The sequence below is a fragment of the Balaenoptera musculus genome, chromosome X (genome assembly GCF_009873245.2).
Source record: "Balaenoptera musculus isolate JJ_BM4_2016_0621 chromosome X, mBalMus1.pri.v3, whole genome shotgun sequence".
Taxonomy (NCBI): domain Eukaryota; kingdom Metazoa; phylum Chordata; class Mammalia; order Artiodactyla; family Balaenopteridae; genus Balaenoptera; species Balaenoptera musculus.
Genome location: NC_045806.1, coordinates 114,010,544 through 114,036,253, shown reverse-complemented (window position 1 = coordinate 114,036,253; position 25,710 = coordinate 114,010,544). Strand labels below are relative to the sequence as shown.

The 25,710-nt window shown below is 45.1% G+C and overlaps 1 protein-coding gene across 1 annotated transcript; it reads right to left on the bottom strand.

The window, feature by feature from the left end:
* Nucleotides 1–8,910: 8,910 nt before the first annotated feature.
* Nucleotides 8,911–20,617, bottom strand: CD40LG (CD40 ligand). The gene is made up of 5 exons (XM_036840230.1): nt 20,454–20,617; nt 18,485–18,616; nt 14,058–14,115; nt 12,061–12,123; nt 8,911–9,351 (listed from the first exon to the last, which is right to left on the bottom strand). Exons 1-5 carry the CDS (start codon nt 20,607–20,609, stop codon nt 8,975–8,977), a joined length of 786 nt encoding a protein of 261 aa, XP_036696125.1. The 5' UTR covers nt 20,610–20,617; the 3' UTR covers nt 8,911–8,974.
* Nucleotides 20,618–25,710: the final 5,093 nt, after the last annotated feature.

Below are 25,710 nucleotides of genomic sequence, written 5' to 3'. Positions count from 1 at the left end.
TCTCTCCTTCCTGGGCTTTCATGATCCCAGCTTTCCTGGCGTTCATTCAACCTTTCTGACCCCAAAGTCTCCTTCGCTGGATCTGCCTCCTGCCTGTTCCCTGAATGTTGCTGATCCTTGACGCTCTTTGCCTCTTCTCTTCCTTTCTATAGCCTCTTCGTGGACAACCTTGTCTATTCCTATAACTTTATTCATCAAAGTGTAGATGACTCCCTGGTCCATATTTTCCCATCCTGACCTTTTCTCCTGAGCTCCAGACCCGTGGATGCAGCTACCTTGTGGACATCTCAGCTTGGATGTCCTACAGCACCTCAAACTCAGCATGTCCCAAACTGTACTCCTCATTTGTAGTCCTAGATCTGCTCTTCCAATGTTTCCTATCCCAGTACATAGCACCCCTGGCCACTTAGTTGCCCGAACCGGAAAAACAAGTATTGTCCTTTATTCCTTCCTCTCCCTCAACCCTGTATAAATTTATACATTAACCCTTTATACATCTAGTCATCAAGTCTTATCATTTTTAACTCTGTTATAACCCCTGAACTTCTCCCCATCCTCCGTTGCCTATTTTTGATGCTTATCATCTCTCCCTCAGACTAATGCATCTCTTTGCCTCTTGTAGTCTAGCCTCTTTGGTGCCAATAGTCTGGCCTCTTTGGTGCCAGTAGAATGATTATCTAAAACATCTATGTCACTCACCTGTTTAAAAATTTAATCTCTGGCTACTCCCCACCACACTCAGTAAAGTTGGATCTCCTTGAATTTCTAAGTCCCATAATATGCCATTTGCCCTGCCTAGAATCCCTTTCCCATCCCTGTCCATCAAGCAAATTCATTCCTTTCCATTTAGAGTCAGCTCAAGTATCTATGTGAACTCCTGATTTCTAAAACGCATGTACATATGTATCTCTGCATGTATATGTGTACATTTATATGTATGTAGTGTGTATGTTTGTATGAATTAGGGTTGCCAGATAAAATACAAGATGCTCAGTTACATCGGAGTTTCAGCTGTACATCAAATAATGTTTTGGTATAGATCATGTCCCAAATATTGCATGGGATATATTTATACTAAGTTTTTCAATGTTTACCTGAAATCCAAATATAACTGGGTATCCTGAATTTTTTTTTTTATTTTTTTATTTTTTTGGGGCTGCGTTGGGTCTTCGTTGCTGTGCACGGGCTTTCTCTAGTTGCGGCGAGTGGGGGCTACTCTTCTTTGAGGTGTGCAGGCTTCTCATTGCGGTGGCTTCTCTTGTTGCGGAGCATGGGCCCTAGAGCGCACAGGCTTCAGTAGCTGTGGCACGTGGGCTCAGTAGTTGCGGCGTGCGGGCTCAGTAGTTGTGGCTCGCGGGCTCTAGAGCACAGGCTCAGTAGTTGTGGCACGTGGGCTTAGTTGCTCTGCGGCATGTGGGATCTTCCCGGACCAGAGATTGAACCCGTGTCCCCTGCATTGGCAGGCTGATTCTTAATCACTGCGCCACCAGGGAGGTCCCTACCCTGAAATTTTATTTGCTAAGGCTGACAGCTTTAGTACCTACATGCGTATACATAGGCGTCTAAACGCATACATTTCCTAGGAGAAGTGACATCCTAATAGCAATGAACACAGCTGTGCCCAGAACTTGGTTTCTAAACACTATACTCTGCACTGAAAGGAACGAGGGCTCCTTGGAGAAATGGCCAATTCTATGGCTGAGGCAGGACAGGTACAAGATGAGCCTGGAACATCTTGTTCTGCCAGAAAGTAATGCTCAGAAATATGATAGGGGCATGTTACAAAGACACAGGTGCAAACTTGAAGAGGCTCTTACTGGCCAAATAAGGGAAAATTTGAGCACAAAAATACAGTAATGAATTTGAAAACATTGGAAAAAGTAGAAATCTATGTGTCCATATGGATAAATAAGTAAGTGGGGAGAAAGGGAAGGCTCTTGTTTACAGTACCATGCTGAAGGTTGACTGGTAAACGTGGAAGGAACTCTGGAGTTGGAAAATCCCTGTTTTGCAGCCATCATAGTAAAGACCGATTCAGGCAAAAATTATCATTGGGTGCTAAGTATAGAGGGAAACTTTGATGACGAGCAAGTTACTTGTATGATCTTATAGTGTTTCCCCAAAGAGCGCTTACTAGTTGCAAGGTGGAAAATAGTAACTCTAGATAGAGTGGGGAAATTGGACAGCACTTTAACTGAGTGATCAAAATTCACATCAACAATGAGAGGCAGGGACTTCCCTGGTGGCGCAGTGGTTAAGAATCTGCCTGCCAATGCAGGGAACATGGGTTTGAGCCCTGGTCTGGGAAGATCCCACATGCCGCAGAGCAACTAAGCCCGTGTGCCACAACTACTGAGCCTGCGCTCTAGATCCCGTGAGCCACAACTACTGAGCTCACATGCCACAACTAGTGAAGCCTGTGCACCTAGAGCCCATGCTCCACAACAAGAGAAGCCAGTACAATGAGAAGCCTGCGCACTGCAACAAAGAGTAGTCCCCGCTCGCTGCAACTAGAGAAAGCCCGCGAGCAGCAACAAAAAACCAACACAACCAAAAATAAATAAATTAATTAAATAATTAATTAAAAAAAAAAACAGTGGGAGGCAAACGGCCGTCATGTGCCTCCAGATGTGATACGCTGCAAAGGACAGAACATCATTTATGTAGTTTCCATCCAGGAAAGCATAACCTGAATTTAATCATGAGGAGACATCAGACAAACTCAAAATAAGGAACACTGTTTTTTTTTTTTAAAGGGGACAGATTGTTACTATATTAGTCTAAAAAGTCAATGTCATTAAAGACAAAGGTTGTGGGCTTCCCTGCTCAGTGGTTAAGAATCTGCCTGCCAATGCAGGGGACATGGGTTTGAGCCCTGGTCCGGGAAGATCCCACATGCCGTGGAGCAACTAAGCCCGCACGCCACAACTACTGAGCCTGCGCTCTAGAGCGTGTGAGCCACAACTACTGAGCCCACGTGCCACAACTACTGAAGCCCGCGTGCCTAGAGCCTGTGCTCCGCAGCAAGAGAAGCCACCGTAATGAGAAGCCTGCACACTGCAATGAAGAGTAGCCCCCGCTCGCTGCAACTAGAGAAAGCCCGCACACAGCAACGAAGATCCAACGCAGCCAGAAGTAAATGAATAAATTTATTTTTAAAAAAAAGGACAAAGATTGTGGAAATGTTTCAGATTAAAGGTGACTAAAGAGACATGACAACTAAGTGCAATACCGACCCTAGACTGAATCCCGTGCTGGAGGGGAAAATGCTATAAAAGATATTATTGGATGACTTACCTGAATTGGAATACAAATGGAAGATCAATATCAATGTTAAATCGACTGAAGTTGATAACTGTACCTGTGGTTATAAACAAGAATATCGTTATTCTTAGGAAATACACGCTGAAGTATTTAGGGGCGAAGGCCGTGAGGTACACAACTTACTCTCAAATGATTCAGAAACCACTTTTTATTTGTACTATTCTTATTTTCGCAAATTTTCTGTAAGTTTGAAATAATTTTCAAATAAATTAAAAAAAAAAAAAGCTCAAGCATTGCCTCCTCAGGGAATCCAGACTCCATCACGCTGCACTTTATTTGCTTGTGTCTTTTTCCACACTAAATGTTAATTACCTTAAAAGGGGAGAATAGGCTCCTTTCATCCATGTAAATTTGGGGCCTAATACAGGGTCAAGCCCATAGAACCTACTCAAGAAATATTTGTTGAATGAGCCAACTTTCCCCATAATTTGAGGTCTCCGCTGTTTGTCTGGAAGAATTGTGAAGACTTGCCTTGGTGCCAATAGCAGAAGGCCAGTGGGGTTCTAAGCTTTCAGCAACCTCCAAGCCTGCAGGGTCCAGTCTGACCCAGCTCTTGGCATGCAGGCGACCTCGGCCAAGCTGTAGAGCCAGCCCCTCTGGGCAAGCAGCTCAGAGGGAAGTTTCTGTCTGCCAGATGAGCACAAAGGCTCTTCCTAGATTGGGCTTCAGCAGGTGCTGTTTGGCCTGTACACCAAGATTCTTTCTCACACAAGGCCCTCGCTGCTCCCCTGAACCTCTTATCCGTCTTCACAATCTCTGCTTTCGTATGTTCTGTGCTCTCCCTCTGGTCCTCCTTTCCTCCCTGTGGCCCCTCCTCCCCCCAACATCCCTCAAGACTCAGTGTGTGCCACCTGTCCTGGAAAGCCTTTCCTGACACCTACCTTGCCCTGCTTGTCCGAGTTACATATCCTTCCCGTGTTTTCCCTGTTACACTGGCCCTGACCCCCGCTGCAGCATTCACGCTGGGCTTTCAACATTTGCACACCTGTGATGCAAAATTCCGTAAGCTACTTGAGGGCAGGGACTGGATCATATCCATTGAGTGTATAGCACAGAACGTATCATCCCAATCAGTGTTGGATGGGTGGGTGAATGGATAAAAAACCAAGTCTTTAACTCCTAGTAATAAGAAATGTGAATCAGGGACTTCCCTGGTGGTCCAGTGGGTAAGACTCCACGCTCCCAGCACAGGGGGCCGGGGTTCGATCCCTGGTCAGGGAACTAGATCCTGCATGCTGCAACTAACAGTCCACGTGCCATAACTAAGACCCAGCGCAGCCAAAATAAAAAAATAAAAATAAATAAATAAATAAATAAATAAATAAATAATGTGAATCAGATCGAAGATGTGTTAAAGGTTTCATGTTGGATTTCAAAGAGGTTTACCATCAGAGAGGTACAGAAGATAGAGTTAGTGACCAAAAATTATTGGACTTTAAGTGGGGTTACATTAGCAGGAAAAATATGACAGATAACTCAGTGGAACTCCAGGAATGGGGAATGGAAAGCAACTATATATTTAACTGGTTTTCTTGAAAGTTGCTGAATTGCCTCTTGGGGTTACTCAGAGAAGTGTGGTATGGAAGGGGGAAGTTTTTTTTAAAATTTATTTTATTGAAGTATAGTTGATTTACAATGTTGTATTAGTGTCTGGTGTACAGCACAGTGATTCAGTTATACATACATATACATATTCTTTTTCATATTCTTTTCTATTATGGTGTATCGGGAATATAGTTCCCTGTGCTATACGGTAGGACCTTGTTGTTTATCTTGGAAGGGGTAAGTTTATAAGCTGATATCCTCTAGATTGAGAATTAGTGATCATAGTTTTGTTTTTAAACCTTCCTAAATGTCGTAAAGATGGAACTGCTCAAGCCTACTGAAAAATTTGGCAACCCCCAGCCTCCGATGGTTAATCGTTTTTGACAAGGAAACTATAGGAAAGAGTCTTTGCTACACACAGACCTGCTCTAGTGTTCGGTATGTACTCTAATCTTGCCTTTTTTCTTTTCTTTTTTTTTGCTTTCACTTTGCTTCAAAGTGGGTGTGGTCTTTGGTCTATTACATGGGCAAGGCCTTTCATGTGTACCTGGGCTGCCAGGCATTCATTCGCCTTGGTCTCAGAGGTTTCAATCATTTTAAGATGCCATCCTGTTTACCTATGCCACTGGGTGCAGGCTGGTGTGCTGGGGACCGCGTGGAGACCCACCTTAGTGCTCTTTATAGGATAATGTGTTCCAGAGAGCAGACTCTGCTGGGGGCTTTCTGGGAATGGTCTCATCAAATCCTCCTAAGCTTTGCAAAGCATGTATTCTTAGCATCCCCACTTTACAGATGAGGACGCTGAGGCCCAGAAGAGAGGAAATGACTTGTCTGTGGAGCCTACATGTGCTTCACAGAAAAAAAGAACATAATAAAAATCATGTTCCCTTTTTGTGTCTCCAAGTACTTCAGACTGCTTTAAAGGCCTAAGGCGGTGCAAATTCTTGCTTTAACCAACACACAGAATGATTTCATGGACTCCTGGGTTAGAAGCAGCTCCCGGCATCAGAGGAAACACCTCCACCCTGTAAGTGCTGTGAGCCTAAGTGCGGGGGGCAGCGGGGAGGGGAGGGGAGCCACAAGCAGAGAAAATAGCATTCCCATCTCTCCTAAGGCAGGAAAGCGTTTGTAGCCTTGCTTAGAGGAACTGAGGGTTGGAACTTAACGCAGTGAGAGAGGTATCGGCAGGAGAAGAAATAAGGTAATTATTTGGGTCTTTATTCTGAGGTCGTTAAGAAGTAGGGGAGTGGTGACATCAGAATTGTATTTAAGAATTTGCTTCCACTGCAGGGGGCGCGGGTTCGATCCCTGCTTGGGGAACTATGGTTCCGTATGCCGCGTGGTGCAGCCAAAAAGAAAAAGAATTCGCTCTCGCCTCAGGCCGCACATGGAGAATGGATGAGAGGGAACAGGGGTGGAGGCAGAGAGTCTAGGAGGCTGTTGTAATCTTCCAGAAGAGAAATGACAGGAGTTTGGACTAGGATCGTGACAGGAGAGACAGAAAGAAGTAGATTAAGAGGTATTTAAGAAATAAGGTTGATGCGTTGGGCTGGTAGGATTGGACGTGGGAGTGAGGGCAGTGAGGAGTCAAGCCTGGGTTCTGGCTCAGGAAGCAGCGCGGATAAGGCTGCCCTTCACTGGAATGGGCAACACAGAAAGTGGGTCCCATCTTGGGCGGGGGGAAGATCAAGGGTTCCATTTGGATGCCTTGGATTTGACTCCTGGGCCCACCATTCGGAAATGTGGGCAGAAGGGGACACACTCTAGGGGGCAGGTCAGGACTAAAGGCATAACGTCAGTAGCACGAAGGGGGTCATTCAACCCATGCGCTGGGAGAGACAGCCCCCTGTGAGCAGGTAGGACAGGAGGAGGAGAGGGGAGGGATGGGCCCTGGAGTTCTTGGGAAGGGCAAGGGTGACGTTAGGAGGAAGCCGTCTGAGAGGTTGAAGGCACTTGGCTATGTGAAGCTGAAGCTTAGGAGAAAGTTCTGGGCTGGGGCTGCGGGAACTGGCATTTAGAGGGCAGCAGAAAGCATGGGAGCAGAGGAGATCGCCTAGAAGATTTGAGTTTCTGTGTCTATAGCATTCCTTCTGATAACAGATATTGTTAGCCATAGCCACTTGGTTACTAGAGGTAGAGATAGTCTGGAAGATAATGATTTCCAAAGAAGAAGAAGAAGAAGGGGGCGTGAAGTGCAGGGGCAAGGTTTAAACAGAGGATGTGAGTGTATAAAGACTATAAAAGGTTTGTCCAGGCTGGACATGAGTTCCCTTATGACCCTCTTGCCCACCCATGGCTGTGCTCCAAAGTGGGCGCTCAGCTACCCTGAGGGAGGGACATTGATGGCCCATGGATTGTCTTCTTCCCTTGGGACTGGGCCAAGCCCTCCCATCAGCTAGACCGGGTTCTGGCCTACCTGTGAGAATATCGTGAGCAGTGTCTGCTCGCTGCCTCCTTCCTTCAAGTCTCCCGTGCCGAGGGCAACGCTGAAGAAGGATCTTTGCTCCAGAGGACAGGATCGCACTGTGGACACATCCCTGACTGAGTCCCCGAATCCACAAATGTCACGAGGGCTCAGACCAAAGTTCTCTTGTTGGAGAAAGTATCCACACACAACCCAGCAAGTCTGTCTAGCACGACTCCAGCCTTGTGTTAGAAATTCATGCTCTAAGGCCTTCCAAGTCACTCAGCCAGGAAGGGACTGTGCGATCCAGAGGACCGAAGAGCAGGGCCAGCGGCCGAGAGCTGCCCCCAACTCTCCTCACGCCCCTGTCTTATTGCTACAGTCATATTTTTCTGCCTGGACACGTGGTATTTGCCTTAAGAAGGGCCCCCTACCGGTAAGGATGACGAAGCCACTCTGGGCTTCTTACGTGAAAAACCCCTCGACCGGAAGTGACAAGACCGAGAGGCCAATGCTTCCCTTCAGTTTGTCCCAGTTCCACGTCCTCTTACCTAAGGTGGAACCGCCTTGACAGCTATTAAAAAGATAAGCAACTGCTTCTCGTTTAAGCTTCGCTTAGCTGTGATTAATCAAGGAAAAAAACCCAGCCTTTTTTCAATCCTCTGCAACCTTTCCTGAGCAAGCTTTTCACCGGATACGCTTTCCTGTCATCCGTCAAAGGCTATCGCAGCCTTCCAGGGAGTGTGCTGTCACCAAGATATTTTGTGGTGCCACAAGCTTCAGAACCAAGTTTCTGAAAGCATCACAAGGGTTGGGAACATTCCCTCCAAATGATCCCCCCTCCCCCCAACCTGGCCTGGGGCTTCAGATGCTAAATAACCACAATAATGTTAAGAGATCTTTATTATTCAAAAAATAAATAACAAGATAATCACCAGTTCACTCTGGAAACAATGGGGACTGCAGGTAGATACAATAGATTTCCTTTAAATCCAGTCATTTCTCTGGAAGGAGTGGGCAGCCTCAGAGCTGCCCTCTCTGCCCGCCTACCCCATCGACAGTGGTGGAGATAGGAACAGGGTTGAAATAAGATACGTGATTAGCAACAGCCTGACTCTGTGTGTGTGTGTGTGTGTGTGTGTAGGAGAGAAAGAAAGGATGAAAATGAGTGTCAGGGTGATTGGCGGGGGCAGGGTTTTCGGTTCTCCACTGCATTATACTTTCTAAAGTCTGCCCCACCTCCATCGCGGCCGCAGGGACCCAGAATCCACCATAACTGAATGTGAGCTGAGGCTCCCCGTTTCCCTCCGGCATCTTCACTGAGAAATCAAATACATTCTCCACTGAAGGACACTGCACGCAAAGAAACAAAACTAAACTTGGCTAATTTTCTGCTGCTTACTCAGAATTCGAGCTGTGCGTAATGGCTTTGTCTTTTCATAAGACTCTCTGGATGTCTACATCAGTGGGGTTGCTGCTTCAGAATATAAGCTCTTATGGAACAGGGGTTTCCTCCGCCCGGTAATTCACTCATTGCAGCCCTACGTGCCTCGGGATGTATAATAAATAGTTCTCCATGAGGAGGATCCTAGGGTTATAAATAGGCAGTTCAACGGGGTGGGGTGGGGTGGTCTTAACTGCTTTGCTGGATTGTGAAGACCGCCAGCATCAGCCCAGCCGCAACCTGCCAGCTTACAGCGTTCAGAGCTTGAGTAAGCCAAACGACGTGAAGCCAGTCTCGTGGCTCACTTGGCTTGGATCAGTCACGTTGACAAACACCGAAGCGCCCGGTGGCAATTCAAAGACGCCTCCCAAGTGAATGGATTGCTGCCCGCACGGTTTGGAGGAACTGTGGGTATTTGCAGCTCTCAGTAAGATTCTCTCTGATCCACTTGGGGACTTTAGGCAGAGGCTGGCTATAAATGGAGCTTGACTCGAAGTTTCTCGATTGGAACAGAAGGTGACTTGGGCGTAGATGTAATAGAGTCCTTGTCTTTTCACGGCCAGCTGTTTCCCGTTTTCGAGGGTTACCAAGTTGGTGCTTAGGGTGTAGTATCCTTTGGGGGCCCACTGCAGAACTGTAATGGAGAGGGGACAAATCCGTGGTGAGGTGGAACATACATGATTCAGATTCTAACAGACAACATGGTTTCGTGTCGGATACTGGCTTCACATAGGAGTGGAAGTTTGGGTCGTCAGGGATTCGAAAGGACCCATCCAGCCCTCAGTCTATGGAGGAGCCACGGCTGACCAATCAGCATGGGTTGCACAGTCAGACGGAGCTGGGCTCCCATCCAGGCCTTATTCAAGCTTGGGCAAGTCAATCTCCCTGAGCCTCTCAGTTCCTTACCTGTAACACGGGGCTAATATTACAGCCTATTTCAGAGACTTGTGAAGATTAACTCAAGTAACAGAGCACGGTGAGTTTCCTTCTCCCTTTAAGAGCTCTAAAGCCAATTTGCCCTTGAACTTAAAAGAATGTGAATGACTTAGAAATCCCAGGTCATAAATTATGCCTGCCAAAATACTCAAAGTCCTTGCTAAGACTAACTCGTATCTTGCTTTCCTTGAATTTTCCAGAGTCGTAGACTTGCCGATCTCTCTTGCTCAGCCTCAGCACAGGGAAAAGACCCCCTTTCTTCCTACCTGATCGTGCTCTTGCAAACCCGATCCGCCTCCCACAGCAAGGACTAAAATTAGGCAAGGAAGTATGAAAATAAACCTGTCATTTCACTGTGTGTTTTGATCTCCCATTGTAGTGGGCGCCACCAACTTGAAAGTGCCTGTATTCTTGTGGCTAAGCCGAAGTACCCACCAACAATGTGCCATTTTTCTCGGCTGAGATGTTGAGTGGGTTCAAAGTAGTGTGTGCAGCCGATTTCAAATCTCAGCTCCCACAGAGAGCTAGACTGCCGGGGGTGGAGGGTGGGGAGAAGTGAAAGTATTGATGCATTTGCTTCCTTGAGCTTTTTTTATAAACTCCTATTTGGTGGTCTTAGGCCTATCAGGGTGCAAGACCCCACCTGTTAAGACTCATCCTTTAGTAATTAGGAAAGGCATCCTGAAATGCCTGACATTTCTTGGGCCTCCAGATCACTCTAGAAATGCTTCATTATGATGTTTTCACTTTTGGACCATCTGATTGAGAAAACATGGGCAGGTTCCCTACCTTTGAGTCCACAAAGTTTATCTTTGTTAGTCCTTACCTAATTTTCGTCCTTGCTGTGAGATGTAGGTCAAGTTTGGAGCAGCGTGACCAAGTAGGTCTGAGAGGCTTGTGGGGTAAGAAATGTGACTTTCTTCTCACCTGATCCCCTGCAGACCTACTGTGATGCGACTGTCAACCATGCCAGGACCAACAGCCATCATGGGCCTTTTGGCAGAACATGTGAGCACTGTGAACTCTATGCAAGGCAAACTATTCTTCTAGGAGGTGTCTCTGTTGCTGGCATCCATCCAATCCGGATGAGACTGTGTCACGTGGATGACCACCCTGGACATACCCGATATGGTTGTGATATTCTCCCATAAGTGGATTTTATGAGAAAGGGGTACTTGGCAGAATTATTAAATATTGTGGGGTAAGTGTTATTAAAAAGGGCTTTATGTTACTCTTCTGACAGCTAAACTGCAGTGAAGTAGCTAAGGAATCACACCTTATGTTTGTATAGCACTTGACAGAATAACTTTCTTCTATATTAGCTGATTTGATGCTCAGAGTCACCCTGTGAAGTAAGTGAGACAGGAAACTGCTGCGAAGGTAAAGGGACTTGCCCAAGGTCACCCAGCAAGTGGTAGTCATGGTTCTTAAATCTCAGTGTTCAACAACTTTCTATCCAGTGCTCCTTACTCCTGTACCATGATCCAGGATTACCACGTATGCATTATGCCCACTGAGAAGCCCAAGCCACCTCCAAGATGAGGTCCTATCTCCTTTCCTCCCTCTCTCTGTGTCTCTCTCTATATCTCTGTCTGTCTCTTACACACACACGCGCGCGCACACACACACACACACACTGCTTAGAACTCCATTCCAGAGCGCTGTGTTAAAGTTTTCAAAGACTGCTCTGATGCTCTTGGCCTGCATTTATGTAGATAGGGGATTTTATGCTAGTGTGCATGTTTCCATCCATTTATCAGATGTGCCATATTGTCCAACACCAGCTATCGTGAGGTACAGATTTGGGAAAAAAAAATCTGAGGGCTAGAGTCATGGCAGAACGTATACGGAAAGAAAATCATTGAGAGTTGAAAAGATTACAGTATGTCGTCTGTTGTTACTTCATTGGAAAATCTAACATCCTGGCACCTATTGATCTTTGCAGAATGATTTTACCTTTAATTTCCCTGAGGTTGGCCCCAGTGAGGCTGGGGTTAATCATACAGGGATTGGCAGATGGCAGGAAATACCCCTTGAGGCCCATTTGCATATAGTGGAGAGGGGTTAGGATGAAGGATGCTCCCAGTTAGGAGGTCACTATGTGCCATCTCTTCTGTGTTATCAGAATAATGGTCCCTCCACCCAGTGATTCATCATTTAGAATCAGCCACAGAGCAAGAACCTAATGAGAACATCGGGATTGCTTCCCACCTCCTTTTGTCCCTTCAAGTCCCATCTGTGCATTTGAGCCTACTTTGAAGACAAAGGCAAGTGCACGAGGCATGTCTGGGTAGCTTTGTAAATTGGCCCCCAGAGGAAGAGAGGCGCCTAATTGTTAGGCTGCCTTGCTTTAGCCTCCTGGCCTTCCCCCTCGGGTGACTGATGCCCAGATGCTTTGGACTCTTACCAGATGCTGTTTTACCACTGGCCTCGCTGATGACATGTGCCGCGATTTGAGGGTCCTGATCACCTGAAATGAAACCAAAGACCAACTGTCAGGCCAAAGAAACACAAAACTGGCCACAGAACGATTTGGTCTAGTTCTGCAGCTGGGTCATAGAGACTGTACTTAAATAGGTTATGTGAAAGGAAGGGTAAGATGGCCTTGAAATCCCTTGAAACCAGAGGGAAACGTTGGTTTCTAAAATCTGAACAACTGAGTTGGCTATTTCCACCGAGCCCATTCTCCCAAGCGTCATTCAGTACTTGACTCCGCTTTACATAGATTGACACAGGCTAAAGAAAATGATCTTCCTTAAACACATTTTGAATCTTGATTTTAAGAACAACTCCCATCCATTGGTCATCTCAGTGGGCCCAAAGGTCGTGTCTGCACACTTAGCTAGTAAAATGCTTATGGTATCTGATTTGGTCAAGCACTGGCCACAGTATTATATCTACCTCTAATTGTTGCTCATGTAAAAGGTTTGCTGCTTAATTAGATGAGCTGATCTCCTAAGTACAGACATGGTGTGGAAGTTCTTTTTTTTTTTTTTCCAGTAATGAGCCTGGAGCTGGACACTTTGTAGGTGTCCTATGAATAACGAGTCAAGCTGCATGACCTAAATGACCAGCTTTGTTAAGTGTATCATTTTCCCAAAGACTGCTAGGCCGCACCCACATGAACTGTTTCCTCAAATTTCACAGCAATTAACAGACAACATGGTACCACTCCACATATTTTACAGTCATTCTGAAAGCAAAGCCTTCATGGAAATCAGGTGACCCTTTGCATCCAGACCAATGGTTAAAGCAAGCTCTTTGCCTCAGAAAACAGTATCTGTATCTCTGTATGTATGTATGTATTTCTGTGTGTGTATTAAATTTACACAAGCCATACCATCTTTTACACTGACTTTGTGATATAGCAGTTTGTCTAACAACACCCATCTACCAACACTCCATTTTCCCCATATTCAGCTGCTCGGGTCACTCCAGGCATTATTGTATTTGGTTTGGGGTGCTACATTCTAAAAAGAACAGAGAAAGTTAGTGTGTCCAGAAAAGGACCTAAACGAGGACAGGAAAAAGCCTGGAAAGGGTCACAGGAGGAACAGTGGGAGACACTGAGGAGGTTTACCCTGGAGAAGAAAAGGCTCAGGGGCCATGACTGCTGTTTTCAACATGTGGACAGCTGCTGTGCAGAAGAGGAATTATATACTTTGTTTAGTATGGCTCCAAGTAGCAGAACTCGATTCAGTGAGTGGAGATTATAGGAACAAATTTCAACTCCAGAGGAGAAAAGCCTTCTCTCGAGTACAGAGTAATCTTATTATTATAATTATTAGGGCCGTTCAAAGATGGCCCAGGCTGCTTTATGAGCTAAAGGTGTCTAGGCATGTTTGATCAGAGAGTCAATGGTCAGTGCTGTTGTGAAGGAGATTCGTGATCCGGGGATGGTGTGGGATTTGAGAACCGTCAAGGTCCCTTCCAACCCTGGGATGTTTGAGATGCTCTGACATCAAGAACAGGGCAAAGAACAGCGCTGTCACACTGAATCACTCCTGGGTCTCTGAGGCTCCACTGGCTGTGTTTCCCCATGAAAAAGCTGTTATCACTGAGTGATGAATGACACCGCTACCAAATGCTGACCGACTTGTCATCTTATCCTCTGTAGGTGGTACTAGGCTGTATGGTTGCTTTGATTAAGGTGTTGAAAATAATGTGATTTCTTCATACTTGGTATTGTCAGCACTAGAGGAACACAGCCTTCCCTATAAATATGTCCATACGACTCCTTTCTAAATCACAGGCACCAGAGAAGGTATTGATTTGGCAACTGTGTTCCTGTTTCATTTCCAGGGCTACAAGTTCCCTGATCCAACACTGGGTTGTTCAGTATGATCGGCCTAAAGCTTCTTTTTAGTTTTTAAGTATTCGTAGAAATGGTAAAGAGCAACCTACCTTTGTGCATTTCAAAGTTTTTTTCTTTCTTCTTCACTTCTTTGCTTTGCATTATACCCTAAAATAAGAATCATGGCAAAAGGTCATTTTGACGGGAACTCTGGCGGGGGCTTTAGAGGGAGGTTTCATTGATTTGGCACCTGCCATTATTCTGTTGCCTGTTTCTGGTGAAGATTATCATATAGACTCAGATCCTGTCATTAATTCCATCCTACCGATTAGGAGCCCATGGCTTTGACAGATGAGCTGACAGCCCAGAAAGCCCAGGGGTGAACCTGGAAACAGAATCTGGGCTTTATTATCTTCCAGTGCTCTGTCCAGACCAATGACTGCCATCCTGACCTCTCCTATGACCCCAACCTCCCTGGCTTTGACGAGTATTGACAAATAATGCTGAATGGGGAGCAGATTCTACCCTGGGAACTGGTATATAGAATATTATTAACATAAAGCATGGTGTGTATCTATTAGAATAAAATTGGTCTGAAATCTCTTAGGAAATGGAAATAGTAAGTTTGACCTTGGGAAGAAATCCCAGACTATGAAAAGATCCTCAGACTTTTAAAAAAAATTTTGTTGTCCCTGTCAATGGGCTGAAGAGATTCTCTTGTTGCAGGTTGCCTTGTGTGGCCTGTTCTTACTCAGAATCATCTGCGTATAGGAAACTCAGGTAATCTCCCAACGCGGCTGATATTCCAAGCCAAACGCAGCACTTCTTAAGGGGTTTCTTCTCATTAGCAACGGCAGGAAGGCTAGAGGCACTTAAAGAAGCTAGCAGAGAGTGCCATCTACACAGATTGGAAGGTAATAAAGGCTGCTGTTGTCATTTTAAAGATTTAAAGATACTGAATAAAAGGCACGGTGGGCTTAACTGGCAGGCATGAGGTCACCCAAGGAATCTGAGGCTGAAGCCGACAGTAGAAACTGAGATCACGTTCGAGGCTGGGCTTAATGCTGTGCTCTGAACACAGATGAGGAAGACAATAGTATTTTCACATCTTCTGATAATCAAAGTCCTGTGTGCCTTCCACTTCTACAGCGCCCTTCCTTTTCGTTCCTCCCCAAGAAGGAATTAGTGTTGTTACTGCTGAGGGGTTCCTCGTACGCTCGGCTCGAGTGCCAGATGTGAGGGTGTAAGTCACGGAGCCTAACTAGGAACCCGTGCCTCAAAACTCTCACGGGGGCCCAGAGCTTCAACTTTCCACTTGAGCTGAAGTGTGGCAGTGTGAAAGTGCTGCAACAGGAAAATGTTTGTGAGATAACAAGCAAACAAGTGAATATTTCGTGTCTTTTCAAAGGATGGAGTGTGGTGATCGAGGGTGAGATACTTTTAGGCTAGGTGGTTGCATTGGTGTCAGGGCTTGGCCAACATGAAAACGTGAAGTCAGCAAAGTTTGCCCTTTATGCGCCCGGCCTTGCCTTTCTGTGAACTTTCCCCCAGCCACACTCCCCAGAGCCTTTTTTACCCCTCTTGCTTCACTCCCTACCTCAACTGAAAGACTTTTGAAAGTTGACTTTCAGAAAATCTGGAATTAGTTATTTCTCTCTTAGTGGGAACTCCATGTGGCAGGGTTGGATAGCTTGACCTTTAACTCGAAAAGGAGATGCTTTGACCTTATCAAAGACACCTCGGGCATGGGCGAGCAGACAATCATGGAACTGATCATTCTAGCAGGGAGCCGGGGGGAGGGAGAAAGTTTTAATGTGCAATTATACTATTTAAAATGCTGCCTTCATCTACTCTAACATCAGCCCCGAATCCCATCTTCCACCCAGAGTGACAGCTTGGTGCGACCTGCCTCAGGAAATAATGAGTTCCCCGTCACTAGAGGTGTTCAAACAGAGAGTGAGTGACCACTGGGTAGCGGCTGTGGGGAGAAGAAGCAGCTCTGGGTTGATAATTGGATCTGATGATTTCAAAAAGACCCATTCCTGTGATTCAGACCTTGGGTTGCTCTGAACCAATCAGACTGTGACCCAGAAAGAAAGGCTGCTAAGGCTTCCCTGGTGGCGCAGTGGTTGAGAATCTGCCTGCCAATGCAGGGGACACGGGTTCGAGCCCTGGTCTGGGAAGATCCCACATGCCGCGGAGCAACTAGGCCCGTGAGCCACAATTGCTGAGCCTGCGCGTCTGGAGCCTGTGCTCCGCAACAAGAGAGGCCGCGATAGTGAGAGGCCCGCGCACCGCGATGAAGAGTGGCCCCCGCTTGCCGCAACTAGAGAAAGCCCTCGCACAGAAACGAAGACCCAACACAGCCATAAATAAATAAATAAATAAAATTAAAAAAAAAAAAAGAAAGGCTGCTAACATTAGCTAAGAATATAAATAATCCAGCTTGGGGGTTATTTTGTAGTTGGCCTGTTGGGTTAAAAAAAAAAGTCCAAAATATTGTTTTAGAATGAGAAGTTTCGGGGAATGGATATTGGAACGGGGGTCAATCGTTGGAGCAGGACTGGGGAGCTGGAGTACTTTGTGTCTGACTGTCGTGCGCATCGTTGGTGCAGATGACGTTGACTCGGACTCCACCCCGCAGCACTGGAGGCAAGGGGCTTCCTCTGTTGCACGGAAGGAGCCCTGGCGGACATGCCTGAGAAGGTCTGCCTTTCCAGAGTATGAAACTTGGGAGCTGTTACTTTTTTCATGCAAGCATAAGCAAAGAGGTCAAACTGACTTTCTTCGTTACTTTTGTCCTGGGTAGCTGATTTGGGAAGCTTTACATACCCAACCTGAAATACAGCCGTGAGGAATTGGCAGTACAACTGTAAAACTCTCAGTAAGAAAGAGGGAGGGAGGGAAGAAACCAACAGCCACTCTCACTACCTTTGGGGGTAACTGAAGGCTGATCACATAATTACAGGATGTCAGAGCTGGTAGTGCCCTGGCAGATCATCTCAGCCCTCTCATTGGATAGATGAGAAAAATGAGGCCCAGAGAGGTGAAGTCATTTGCCCAAGGTCACACAGCCCAGCACATTAAATATGCTATTTGGATTTTTAAGCGTTGTTCTCAAAGTGGCTTTATTCCCATTTAAATTTGCAGCACCTTCCAATACCCTGTAATACTGGCCAGAAGCCTTGAAGAATCAGAGAAACTCAAATCATTTTCAGGCCTTGCAAATAAAGAGTTAGGAGTCTTTCTCTAAAACCTAGATTAGTGTAAAGAACCTAAAAGCCAGCAACAGATCTGAGCTGCATTCTGATCCCCGTAGGTGACCCAGGAATAAGCTTTCAGAGTCCTCACTACTGGATTAAATGACACACCGGGGACAGTACAGGAGGACAGGAATAAGCTCAGAAATAAGATCTCAGGTCCTTCACTCCCAGGTTAATTACACATTATCCACACGTGAGAGCTAACTCCTGTTGGTTTCTCCAGATACCCACCCATCTGGCACAGCGCTGCCCTCAGCCTAGATGCGGCCTCCTAGCCACGGCCCCCAAGTCCCCTGAGGGCCCAAGGTATTTGACTCAGTGTTCTGAGGGGGAAACAGGCAGAAAGGCTTCTTGCTGTTCTTCTTCTGGAGAAAGAGCTCCTAGACCCCTTGTCTACAGCGGTGGAATTAATGTTGTGGGCACGTCCTCAGTAAACGGTCTAGAAACTCTTGCTTTAGGTACCTATCATAGGCCACTGCAGTTACTTCATGCTGGGCACCAGTCTGTTGGGCTAGAAGGCTTCAGACTTTCTGCCTCAGGTCTTGATTGGCCCTAGAGGGGGCTGGTTCCATGAGCAGGTGGTATGATACGGGGTCTGGTTCGAGCGGTACTGAGACGGTCCATCGCCAATTGGCCACACCTCTCCTCACAGTAAAAGGAAAAGATCTCACTTACATGGCACCTGAAATCCCATCATGAGAGAAGCGTTCCTTCATATGTTAGAGTCTATCAGTGTTCAGAAGTCCCCACTGCCCCCAGTAAAGGCAAACCCTTAACCTGTGGCCTGCCAACGCTGCAGTGGCCAATGGTTACCGCTTCCCTGGGAAATGGGGACCAGACCCTGGGTCCACAGTGGGAAGGCATCAAGGTTTGGATGGAAAGATAAGAAAATGCAAAAAACAAACTTGGTAGACTTCATCCTTTTCCCTGAGGCATCTGCATGTCTGAGCTCATGTGCATGTGTAAATGTGTCCATGAGAGTATGTATTTTCCCCCAGAGAGAGTCTCTTTTGTTCTTCTTAAGGGCATTCCTATCAACGAGCACACTTCCAACTTTCCTTTCCCTTTTAACCATAGGATTTTGGCTTCATTTTTGCTTTTCTGATACACATACCCATACATACATGTATGTACATATGTATGGCGATATGTATCTATAGTATATATATAACACATGTTTAAATTTTACATAGTCACGTTTTAGTGTCCCAACCTAGCAGGTTTCCCAACCAAAACTTTTCAATGACACTTTTCCCAACAACTGAGGTCCTTACCTTGACCAAGTCTTCAAACCGGCTTCTAATTTCCTCACAGTTCAGTAATGATAAGGACCCCTCTCCTTTGCTGCATCGCTGTATCGTTTTCATGAACACAAAATCTTCATGAAGATTCCTTTCATCTTCTATCTATTTATGAAATAACAGGGACATGAGACATTGTAATTCTGTCTGCCTCTACAATCACTTCCATGGCCTCAATGACACGAGGAGGACTTTGCAGATATAAATGGGGCATAATAACAAGTTAGTATACTGGATTACTGATATTCGGTATTAGCAGTTTAAAAAATCTACAAAAGCCAGCAAAGAAAATGTCATGTGGTCTGCAATGCTAGGTAGAAATCACAGCTATTCTAATGAAATTTCACAAAGTGTACGTTTTCCCGTGTATTGTAGCAGCAACATTCTCTAAAGGTCATATTTCCCATTGCTTCAGTAATGATTGGTCATTATAAACACAGTCTATAAAATAGTTTTCTGCTGAGCTAATTTGCCCACTTAGTTTTAGTGTTTGTGTTGCAGTGCTTTGGAAAAGGTAATTTGCAATGTGTGTCAATGACTTGAGTTCTAATTACATCCCTCTCTTTTTAAGTTTAGTATTTGCAGAAAACATTTTCATTTTTAAAGAAATCATCTTTCATTCCCAAAGGTAATGAGATATTTTCTTTTCCGATGTCTTAGAATAAGTAAATATATGAAATTCACTTGTTTAATCAACTAATTCTGTGCCGTTTTCTTATATTCAGATTACATTTTTAGATTCAAAACAAGATCCAGCTAGCCGGTGGCTTTCATTGTCATTAAGAGAACACCCAAGTGCCAGGGTAAATTTGAGTCTACCCAGGTCAGTATTTCCCCTATAGAGGCTAAGCTTATGTCCAGGCATTTGATTGGCAGAGCCCACCAGGCCAAACACAAACAAACAAACAACCAGACCCAGAGCCCTGCTCTTTTCTCAGCAGTGAAACCTAAAATTTGGGTAACCCAAGAATTGCCTCAATTGTTCCTACTCCACCTTATCCTGATAGAAAACCTCACGGTCTTAATTCAAGATTGGCATCCCAATAATGGCCACTCGCACATCCCTGAGAAAACGCAGTCTCCAGATGCTGTGCATCCACAGTTCCCACATCTAGACTTTTAGGAACAGTCAAATATTGGACGAAATTTCTCCTTTTCATCTATGATTGGTATTTTTTCAACACAGCCAATAATTCTTAGCAGTGGAGGTGGGTAAACGCATGGAAACAGGATAAATCCTAATGGTTATTTTTCTTGAGAACGCAGAACAACCTGCTAACTTACTCCACTCTTTTGTTCTGTATGTCCAACTATTTAAGAACGTAAGACATCTCAGAGGGAAACTGAGCAGCTTGCAACTACAATCAGCATTTGAAGAATTATACAGAGAATGCCACTTTCAGGGACTTACCCATGTCTATGCTAACCTGAAGCACTATGCATTTTCAGCTCAGATTGATGCTCTCCTTGTCTAGTTGGATATTTAGAAGAAAAACAGTTGTCTCCATCAGAAAAAAAAATAGTTCACTTTTTAAGCAAAACCTTAGCAAATCATTATAGCTAATGTCTACGTAGTGCTTACTTTGTGCCTGGCTCTGGTCTTAGCTTGAATTTAATCTATGAGGTGGGTACCATTAACATCCCCATTTCTCAAATGTAGAAACTGAGGCATAGAAATGGCAAATAACTTGCCCGGGATCACAGAACTAGTAGGGGACCGAGTCAATATTTGAACCCAGCAGTCTGACTCCAGAGCCAAGGCTCTTGACCAGAGAAAAGAGTAGAACATCTCACTAACTAGACCACGACCACCATGCCACAAGACCACTTATCTATTTGGGTTCTTACCATTGTCCATCATTTGGGTAGAACTAAAACCAACCAACACACACATCAATAAGAACCCCAAATTTAGTTAATAAAGGCCTACGGTTCAACTTACCTTGTCCAATCTTCTGTGAAGATACACAGCAAAAAGCGCTGACCCAATCATCTGGGTGATAAGAAAAACAGTAAGTAAATACATAAAAATTTTCATACTGACGGGTGGTCCAGTGGCCACAGAGCGGGGAGAAGGTTGGCTGTACGTTTCGATCATGCTGCGTTCGAGTTGAAATGATGTCTTCTGACCGAGAAGGTGACAGAGGCAGCATGAGAAGACTGTCAAAGTGGCCACCTTACTCAGGATTAGTTAAGAGCGCACAATCGTCGCAGCCCACACTTCCTGGAAAATGTGCTTCGCAGTCTTCTCTCCCAGCAAAAAAAGTTACGTAAAGGTTTTTTTTTTTTCTTTCTTTTTTTTTTTTTTTACCTACCCATATCATTCACTTCCAGGCTTTCCCTTTCGTTAGTAAAGAAGAAACAAGTTTCTTCTTCCATACATTCATTCTTGCCTCGAAATGTCATAGACTTCATAACAGACAATGGCAGTACTTTCCTATCGCTGTGTAACGTTTGGGGTTCACCAGTTTCAAGGAAAGTGACAAATGAATCCACCAGCAATAGAATTAGTTCAATTTCAATCTTACTAATATAAAGCGGGAACCTGGTAGATGGGGAAAGAAAGAAACATCAACAAAAGTTTGGATTGATTTTGTGACTGGCTTGCCACTGGCTAACTGCTTGTTAACATTTCTTTCATCTTTAAACCCAACGAAGTCCCGGCGGCTTTTCAAGGCAAGTCTACATGGCGTAAAGCAAAAAGGAGTGCTGGCAATTAGTAAAGAAAATTTAGCTGGAAAGATAATTCAAGAAAAATACACTTTTCCAAGGCCAAGAGAAGTAGGGTCTTGGGGTAATTCAGGCCAAAACTCTGGGATTGAAGTTAAAGTAGGAATATTAGCTAGATTTAGCCAAGTTGTCTGTCTATACTGTTCCAATCCATCAGATAATTGTTGATGCCAATGTATCCATTTGGACTAGGGAAAATAGGCTGCAGTTAAGAGACCTGAATTCTAGTCCTTGGTGTACCAATAAATTGCTGTGGACCTCGAGCCTATCACTTTCCCTCTCCAGACCTCAGTTTCCTCATATCCAAATGCGCAGTTGTACCCACCTTGCTTATCCTCTAGGTTGTTATGAAATCAAGTAAAGATGTGCATGAAAGATGGTTGAAACACGTTAAGCTATAGAAAAACACTCTCACTTTGAGTTTTTTGCTATTTGTTTAGCCTATGATATGAGTTTTCCAAATAATTGCCAACTCCTTACATACTAGCAAAAAACAAATGATCAACATCAAAAACACCCAGCGTCTTGACAACGAATTGAATTATTGAAGTGTGTAGAATTATGCATTTCTGAATGGCTTTTGATGGTCTTATCAGATCGCCTTCGAAATAAAAGTAGCTGTGGAAATCCCTACCCCACATCCCAACCTGGTCTAGAAACCATGATAAGATTGCTTTGGTGATTCCTATAAGATTGTTTTGAGACACAAATAGGAAATGTAACAAACTCCTCTGATAGGCATGCTATCTGCATAGTTACCACCTGCTGTCTTCCCCTCCCACGCCCCAGCATCCTGTCCTGGGCGCAGATCTCACTACATCTGCCAAGTAGGTGGCTTCAATGCATGTGATAAACTTTGATCAGTCAAGTTAGAGGCTTCAGTTCTTAGACAAGGAACCTTAGTTCCACTAAAGGAAAATGATCACAAGAGCTAAAAGGGGCTCGAGGACTTCTCCAGGAGCAGCTTCATACCGTGACAGCATGCCAGAGCTGCAAGGACCCTGTGACCATCAGCTCAGTCAAGCCCCGAGGGAGAGGTCACTGAAGGGACCAGAGTTGCCGACAATGCCACGTTTGTTCACGTGACCAACTTCAAGAGAGACTTGTCCAATCTCCCTGCCTCCTGACTTCTGCTTACAATATCCCCCTGAAACTGCTTCCACCATTATTAGCACAATAGTTTGGGCTGAATACTTTTTATTTCTTTTTTTTTTTTTATTGTTCATTTATGGCTGTGTTGGGTCTTCGTTTCTGTGCAAGGGCTTTCTCTAGTTGCGGCAAGCGGGGGCCACTCTTCATTGCGGTGCGCGGGCCTCTTACCATCGCGGCCTCTCTTGTTGCGGAGCACAGGCTCCAGACGCGCAGGCTCAGTAGTTGTGGCTCATGGGCCTAGCTGATCCGCGGCATGTGGGATCTTCCCAGACCAGGGCTCGAACCCGTGTCCCCTGCATTGGCAGGCAGATTCTCAACCACTGCGCCACCAGGGAAGCCCCTATTTCTTTTTTTTTTAAACATTATTGGAGTATAATTGCTTTACAATGGTGTGTTAGTTTCTGCTTTATAGCAAAGTGAATCAGCTATACATATACATATATCCCCATATCCCCTCCCTCTTGCATCTCCCTCCCACCCTCCCTATCCCACCCCTCTAGGTGGTCACAAACATCTAGCCGATCTCCCTGTGCTATGCGGCTGCTTCCCAGTAGCTATCTATTTGACATTTGGTAGTGTATATATGTCCATGCCACTCTCTCACTTGGGCTGAATACTTTTTAGAGTTAATTTTTAGTAACCTTTCCAGTAGTCTGTTGACCTATTATTTTGTTGTCATCCTTCTGAAACCTCTCCCCTCTTGCCTCTCAGAATCCTTCATGTGATTCCGTTTCCCCTTAAAACTTTGGTATCTCCCATCCTCACGCTCCTCCCCTCCCCTCTTCTCATTCTACATGTTTGCCTTGGATGATTCCCATCCATTTTCATGGTTTTCACTATCACCTTCATAGTGATAAACCTCAAATGTATAACTGCAGCCCTGAACTGTGGATTTGTAAGTGCAGCTACCTCTGAATATGTCCACTTGGATACCCCAAAGCCACCCCACATTTGGCATGCCCCAAACTTAACTCATCTCCTCACTCCACTTCCAACCCAGACTTGTTCTCCCTCCAGGCTCTCCCCATCTCAGTGAATGGTACTACTACACCCACGTAATTGTCCAAGACTTGGGAGTCATCAAGGATTCCTTCCTCTCTCTTGCCCAGATTACTCCCCAATCCCAGTGGCTTCCTCAAAGCTTCTCGACTGCCACCTTTCTATCCCCCTGGGCAACATCCTAGTCTAGGCCCTCATCCCCTCTCTCCTGCATGACTGAATTGTACGTTCCTAATTGATTGCCTTGCTTCCCTTCCTGCCCCACCCCATCCATCCTCCATACCACCAGAAGAATGTTAACTCTAAATCTTGTAAGTGACCATATTATCTAACCTGATTTTACCCCCCTAAGACTATGCATTAGACCCAGGGAAGCAGATTGACAGTTTCCTGGCATGTTCAATGTGAATGGGATTAGCTCCGGAATAGCCTGATGGTCCTGTAATCCTTGAAGCCTCCTCTTTCTCCCATCCTTCTTCTGCCTGGTCCTCTAGATTGCCGCAATATTGGCTACCTATCCAGCTTCCACATTTTAGCTCTACTTTCTGATTCTGTATCAGATGTCCTTTGTGTCAGGACCTCCCATACCTGTCTCTTCCCCAACAAGGAGTGGCCCGGCCCTGGTGTTGGGTCCCCTTTAAAAATCTTCAGTTGCCTATTGCATTCAGAAGTGATTTTTAAACTAGGTTACCAAGAAATCTGTAGACCTGGGGAGTACAGGAAAGTGCCTGCAGCTAAAGTCAAATATTGACTGTCTTTTTCTTAGTTCACAGAAAGAATTAAGTGAATGGATTGAATTGTTTCATTTTTCAGTTTTTCTTGCATAAAATTTTCTCAAATCTCTGTCACCCTTTTCTACTACTGATTTTCTTCTAGCTGGTGATTGATCTGCAACAAATAAGCATCAAGGAAAAAACTAAAAAAACAATGGATCGCACACATTCTGATGTGACTAGGCTTGTGGTTGTGATTTTATATTGATAACCTAGAACACAGTCAGAGTTTCTGCTAGGAAAGTTATTTCCAGTACATAAGAAAGAGTTAAATATATCAGCATTTTGTTTGTTCTACAAAGGGCCTCTCAAGGACTCTTTTCCCTGAACATGTCTGGAAAACCCTAGCCTAGAGGATAGTGTTTCCATTGTAAGCATAGCACAGGTTCCGACCCCTGCCCACCTTTCTGTCTTCATCCCCCACCACTCACCCATGCTCAGACTTGAGCATCACCCATGTCCGGCTAAGCTTATTTCCCCAAATGTGCTGTGTTTGTTCAAGCTGTCCCCTATGAACATCATGACTCCCTCCTTTTTTATCCACTAATGTTGAAGAGATACCCGCTCTGTGAAACGTGCCCTTCCAGCTGACAAGGTGCCCTCTTCTGTGCTCAGTCTATCATAGAATTTGACACATTACATCATAACTGACTTGTCAGATTTCCCTACCATTAGCTTCTAGAGGAAAGACTATTAAAAATCTCAGAATCCTTGCTTCCTGACACATTGTAAGGAATTAGTAAATCTTTGCCCAATTACTAAGTTTTCTTTTCAGGGGATAGAAGGGGAAGTTGTAAAATATTCTAATCTGGTAGAACAGCACTGGCCAGGCTCTCTGGCGATACGAATCACAATATATTTGTTTTACGTTTTCTTCTATTCCCTTAATTATCTCTCTTTCCTCTGGGGTCAGTTCCATTTGTTTATTTTGGTCCTTCTCCTTCATGTTGATAGTTTTCCTCAAACGTCTGGTGACCCTTTGTTGTCTGGTCATATTTATGAATGAAGATCTATGTTAGCTTTTATGGGTGGATGGCATGGGTTTCCTCTACAATTGCATTGATCTGTTTCCCCCACAAACCTCTCCCCGGAATGGGAGGGCCGACTGTGGGTTCTGTTTAAGTGGGTAGAGCTTGTCAACAGGCAGGTTTCCCTTTAGGTTATGTGGGTGGAGAGGCAGGAAGGCCGGGACCCCCACAACTGATAAAGTAAGGAGGGCTTTTCTCTGGGGGTGGAGCCCTTTAGAGGGTTTCGCTCTTGACTGAGGCTGGTTTTCCTTTTGTTTTCTTTTGCCTATTCGTTGTGGAGGTCTCAGCACACTCCTAGAGTCCTCCTCAGGCAAAGTTAGCCTGAGGGCAAAGGCCCAATGTTGCTGCTGACAAAGGGTCCATGGGGGAAGGGAGAGAGGGAGAAAAGGGGTCCACCTGTCCTAGCTGTTCCACTGCAGCTCTTTATTGAGTTGCCATAATGATTCCTCCCCTGCCCGCCCCTGCTCTTTGCATTTACCAACTCTGAGATTGCTGCCTCCTTGAGAGAACCCACTCT

Coding starts and splice junctions, on each gene's coding strand:
- CD40LG (XM_036840230.1), bottom strand. CDS start 20,609: ATGATCGAAACGTACAGCCAACCTTCTCCCCGCTCTGTGGCCACTGGA. Junction 12,124..14,057: donor AAACTTTGAAATGCACAAAG/GTAGGTTGCTCT, acceptor GTTTCATTTCAG/GTGATCAGGACCCTCAAATC. Junction 9,352..12,060: donor CAGTGGTAAAACAGCATCTG/GTAAGAGTCCAA, acceptor TCTCCATTACAG/TTCTGCAGTGGGCCCCCAAA.